General features: G+C 52.0%; 1 protein-coding gene across 1 annotated transcript in view; it reads right to left on the bottom strand.

Moving 5' to 3' along the window:
- Nucleotides 1-2091: 2091 nt before the first annotated feature.
- The window catches only part of ADGRD1 (adhesion G protein-coupled receptor D1), a 180287-nt gene continuing 177045 nt past the window's right edge, over nt 2092-5333 (bottom strand). The window contains exon 25 of the mRNA XM_023187255.1: nt 2092-4394. Coding sequence (XP_023043023.1) covers nt 4299-4394 — 96 coding nt within the window. The 3' untranslated portion in view covers nt 2092-4298. The remainder of the gene's footprint in view (nt 4395-5333) is intronic.

The raw sequence follows: 5333 nt of genomic DNA, 5'->3' as shown, positions 1-5333 counted from the left end.
AATAAAATGACAGATGCAAAATGTTACAAACAGATCACATAAATATCCAGATGTCAATTTCCCAGTTAAATGCAGAGATCCTCAGACTGGCTTGGAAAGCACAGCCAATAACAACACAGCCTTTAGAAGGAGTCATCCTAGCACAAACCGGCGTAAAGGCTAAAAATGGAGGCTGGGCAAAGAGGAACCAAATACCAACTAGAAGCAAGCAGGGAACTGTACAATGATGCACACTGCCCGTATCTTCTTTGCTCACTTCCCAACTCCCTGAATTTAGCTGAAAAAAAAGTATTTTTAACGGCCTGTTGGAGCATGAAAATAATGATTCCATTTGTGGACTGTAATTTCTGATGCTTCTGAAGGAAGTCTGAGGGCGGCAGGAGCAGCTCGCTGTGGAGGAGGGGCTGGGATGCAGGAGGGCACTCAGGGGACCCTCCTTCCAGGGTGACCCCTCTGCCCCATGCTTGCAGCTCCACCAACCTGACTTGTCCCCTCATCCCCAGAAGCTAAAGGGAGGGGCCTGGACAAGGCTGGGCGTCAAGTGGCTTGTGGGAGAGGGAGGGCCCTACACCAACCGGGATGGGTGGCACCAGGTGAGGCATTTCTCCTGGCCACAGCTGCTAGATCCTGTCACCATGTGTGCAGCTCCCGTGGGACCTGGTCCCACGGTCACCACAGGAGAGCGCACTTGGGATGGGTGCAGGGCAATGAGTGATACCGTAAATAAATGAAACATCTCCCTTCTATATTCAGAATTGTAGCCACCTTCCTAAGAAAATAAAAAGACATATGAAAGACTGTTCAAACTCAGTAGTAATCAAGAAAATACAAACAATAAGTTTCACACATACTAAGCTGGTGATGAGAATACTGCTCACCTTTCCTGTAAAAGTTTTGAGAAATGAGAGTATCAATAAGTTCTCACTGAGAATACTAATAAGTTATCACCAGCAGCGAAAACTGACCCGATGAGTCTTTTGGTAAAGAATTTGGCAGAATGTTTCAAGAGTCATGGAATTCTTTACTTTTTGATGCAAAACTTTTTTCCCCAAATTTTTAACCTAAAAAATAATCAACATAAAAAATAATATAAGAAAGCCATAAGCACAAAGACACTATATCTATCCCTCTATTATATATTATAGATATAAAAAACATTTGAATGTTACATAAATATATGATAAATATGTAAATGTTGGTATATGACACAGAATCATAGAAATAATCCAGTTAGATTTTTGGTAAAATATAATATGTAACAGAACACTATATTACAATCATAATTATGAACAATAGAGTAATATGGAAAGTGGTTCATGAGTGCATATTAAAAGCAGACGGCGGGCCTGGTATGGTGGCTCACACTTGTAATCCTAGCACTTTGCGAGTCTGAGGCAGGCGGATCACCTGAGGTCGGGAGTTCAAGACCAGCCTGGCCAACATGGTGAAATCCCGTCTCTACTAAAAATACAAAAATTAGCTGGTTGTGGTGGTGAGTGCCTGTAGTCCCAGTTACTTGGGATGTTGAGGAGGGAGAATGGCTTGATCCTGAGAGGCAGAGGTTGCAGTGAACCAAGATGGCACCACTGTACTGCAGGGTGGGTGACAGAGAGACTCCGCCTCAAAAGAAAATAAAATAAATTAAATTAAATTTAAAAATAAAAGCAGATGGCTGCACAGCAGAGGCAATGTAGGGCCATGTAAATTACATCTCTGTAAATTCTGTAAAAAGCAGAAAAGCAACATGGGGAAGGAATGGATGAGTGTATTTGGGGGTGTGACATGTGGCTGAATTCCACCTCCTTTGAAGCAGCAGCCGTGTATTTTGCATAAATTACCCTGGGCAGACAAAGGCCTGTGCATGTCCCTCCAGGCCTCCTTCCCAGGCCTGCTGCTTGCCCCTGGTTTTTGTTCATACCCCATCCCTGGGACAGAGGCTCCCGGGGCATCCCCAGAGCACGAATGTGTGGAGCTCACAGGTGCTGGGTGAATGTCTACTGAGCAGACCCCAGCCTGGGATGTTACCGATGTGTGTTTAGAGACTCACTGTCCTGTTCACATTCCACTAGCAACAGATTTTAAGGAGCACACTTTCTTTTAAGGACATGAAGATTTTATTTCATAAAAATCGCAACATATTTTCACAACTTAGTGTTATCATCTTCTACTATAAACTAAACATGTAATTCTTTCCAATTTCTTATTTTTGGCCAAATTATGTGTAGATAATAAAAGTACTGCAGAAGCCAAAACATAGAGCCCATAAATAAAGTGCACGACTTTCATTCATTGGAAATAAAAGGTTTAGAGAGGTTTTGTTCTTTACTTATCTTGAAAATATTAGCTATATAGATGAATATGGCAACAGTTAAAAAAAAAAAACAAATAATTCCATCTAAAGTAAAGATAGTTCCTTACTTGATTTCTTTCACTAGAAACTAAATAAGGAAAAATATCCAAGTGTAAATTGTAGGAATACAGTGTTCTCACTTCTAGGTGCTCACGGGCGTGATGAGGGTCTGCCACCGTGGTCCACGTGACCTGGTTTCTGGGGTCACGGGAGCCTGGGGCAGTGGCTAAACATGGGACTTTAGTCCACACTAAACATGGGACTCTTCGCTGAACAGCAGCCTTGGCCTGCAGCAGCCAGGTGTGCCTACCACAGCACGGGTGCAGGGGCCACACGCAGGGCCTGTGGCACCGTCACCATGTGTCAGGTGGCTGGTGCAGCACGGGCCTCGCCTGACAGAAGAGCAAAGGTTCACCCCTGCAGACATACTGCTCCCTGCCCACCCTCCCCATGCAGGAGAGGCCTGCAGACGACTGGTCCACTCCAGGTGACCAGGGGAGAGTTACATTAAGAAGCCACCAGGCGGGATGCAAAAGGGCCACAAGCTCCACAGAAAACTCTCTCTGGAACAATGAAACGAGGCAGACGGGGCTGCGGAGGGGCTGAGTGGAATCATGGTCACAGTTTTAAAGGAAGACTTTCCAGTATGAAAACCAGGTTTGAATGTCTCACTCACATTTCACAGACACCACGGGTGCTCTCGGCACAGTATGAACCTCATAGCCCGTATCTCAGTGGTGTCTTAATTCACATCTGTGATCCCAAACCTGTGTTCCACAGGATCATGTCCACACACAGGTCCATAACGATTATCCCATCTCCTCTGGGGCTGCGTCTGAGTCCATAAATTTCCCTCAACACAGATGACATGGCTGTCGCCAGCCCTCCCTCTGCAGCTCAGTGGGGACTCAGCGTGGGTCACCCTCGTGGTGACCAGATGGAGCGCAGGGTGGTACCTGCCGCGTGGTCTGCCCAGTAGAAACTGAGTAGAGTGCCTGTGAGTCATGAGGAAGGCTCCGGGGAAAGTGGTGTCTTGGAAAATGCCCTCCATTTTCCACCTGGACACCAGGCACTGCAGGGACACGACCAGCTCCTGTGGCCCAAGAACAACCAAGGAGGCTCACACACAAGGAAAGAAGGGGGCATCTTAAGGCTGAATTGGGGTCAAAGAGGCAAAACTCACAGAGGATGGCCAAGAAGCTCCCCCAAGCACTGGCACCATCAGGCGGTCTCAAGGCCCGGAGTGGCTCTTCACGTGAACAGAGGGGACCCCCCAAGGACAGGACAGAGGGGTCACCCTCACCTGGAGAGTCAACGACTCCCGCCCACGGCTTGAGCTCGGCTTGGGCAGGCCCCAAACTGATGACAGCACAGGTTGGCCCACGCTGGCACCACCTATGGAGACACCACGGCTGGCGCCGGCTGTGGGGAACTCACCAGTGAATTCAGACACTGGGGACTCCTCATGCTGTTCCCCACACCCCCCAGCTGCCTGCACCTGACTGTCTGGGAGTGCGTGGGGACCTGAACCACCTCTTTGGCCCCGAGTCCCCAAGTCCCACCAAGGCACAGAGGCTGAACGTCCCCTCCTGGGGCTGCGGGACCAGGCCCTGAGTGTCCTGGCCTCGCTGGGGCTGGTGCTCAGTGACGAAGGGAGGCTCAAGGGCAGCATCCGTCAGGCCACTGTGTCCTGGGAGTCCCCAGAGGGAGTCACTCAGCCCACGGGTGGACGCGAGGCAGGAGGGCCCACGCTGGCCTGGGCATCGGCTGCTGGGCTCAGCAGTGTGCTCTGACAGCCAGAGTCACGGGAGGATGGCTGTCTCAGGCCGAAACACACAAGTCCCGACAGCGGCAAGGAGACGGTCCCATGGGCAAAGATGCGGCGTTTCATTCCGTTTGGGGGGGCGGTGTTCTGAGCGCAGCCTGGCCTGGTTGGCAGCCTCCCGGCTCACACGGCTGACAGGTCTATGCGGTGGGCAGAGTGGCTGCTCTTGTCCCAGGGGCTGAGCTTGGTGGAGGCCGTGCCTGGCCGGGCTCCATTCATCTGCAAAGCATAAACGGATGAGCAGTGAAGGGCCTGCTCCTGGGGGAGAGCCATAAGCCCAGTGAGCACGGGGAGCACTGGGCCCACAGCTGCCTGAGGATTCTCCCTGCGGTGGGGCAAGGTGCATCTCCTGGGGGAGATGAGGATGTCTACGCTGTGGCATCTCCACCCGCAGAGTTCTCCACACTGACCTCCCTTCTGGGCACTGCAAGCATGCTGTGCTGAGTGCTCACTCCCTCCTCTGCTCACCCATCCGCCCGGCACCCACGCTTTCACCCCCGTGCATCTGTCCATGCTGGTGTCATTCCATGGTGAGTCACGGAGCGTGCCACGCACCCGGCACCGTTGTAGCTGTGGGGCTAGAGCAGTGCATGAGCCAGCTAGCTCCCGTGGGGCAGGGCAGACATGGTCCCTAAGCAAACGGAAAACCACACAGCTGCGGGTGCAGGCAGAGTGCGAAATTGGGTGGGCGCGTCTTGATTGAGCACCATGTGCGGGGAAGGACTTCTGAGGACGGGACACTGGAGCAGGGCTCCAGCAGGCGGGAAGCAGTGGCGCAGTGAGAACCCTAACAGGGCCTGCTCCAGACTGCCTGGGGGCCTGCCTGAGCTCTGGAGGGCAGCGGGGATGGGCCACCATGGTCAGTTGATCTCTAAGTCCTTCCATCCCTAAGTGAACACAAGAAGCCCTGACCCTTCTGGGTCAAAGGGGAGGGCTATGGTGACTTCATCAGGACACAGGGCACTGTGTGGGGGACACAAGCCCAGAGCACGTGCAGCCTGCGGGCCGGAGTCAGGCAGAAGAGGGGGACAAAGATTGCTGGGCACCCGAAGCCACCTCTGCTGCCTGCACACCCCATCCTGCTGATGCACACCCCCTCCTGCTGCCAGCACACCCCATCCTGCTGCCAGCATACCCCCTCCTGCTGCCTGCGCACCC

The sequence above is a fragment of the Piliocolobus tephrosceles genome, chromosome 10, assembly GCF_002776525.5.
Source record: "Piliocolobus tephrosceles isolate RC106 chromosome 10, ASM277652v3, whole genome shotgun sequence".
Taxonomy (NCBI): Eukaryota; Metazoa; Chordata; class Mammalia; order Primates; family Cercopithecidae; genus Piliocolobus; species Piliocolobus tephrosceles.
This window is presented reverse-complemented; position numbering and strand designations above follow the sequence as displayed.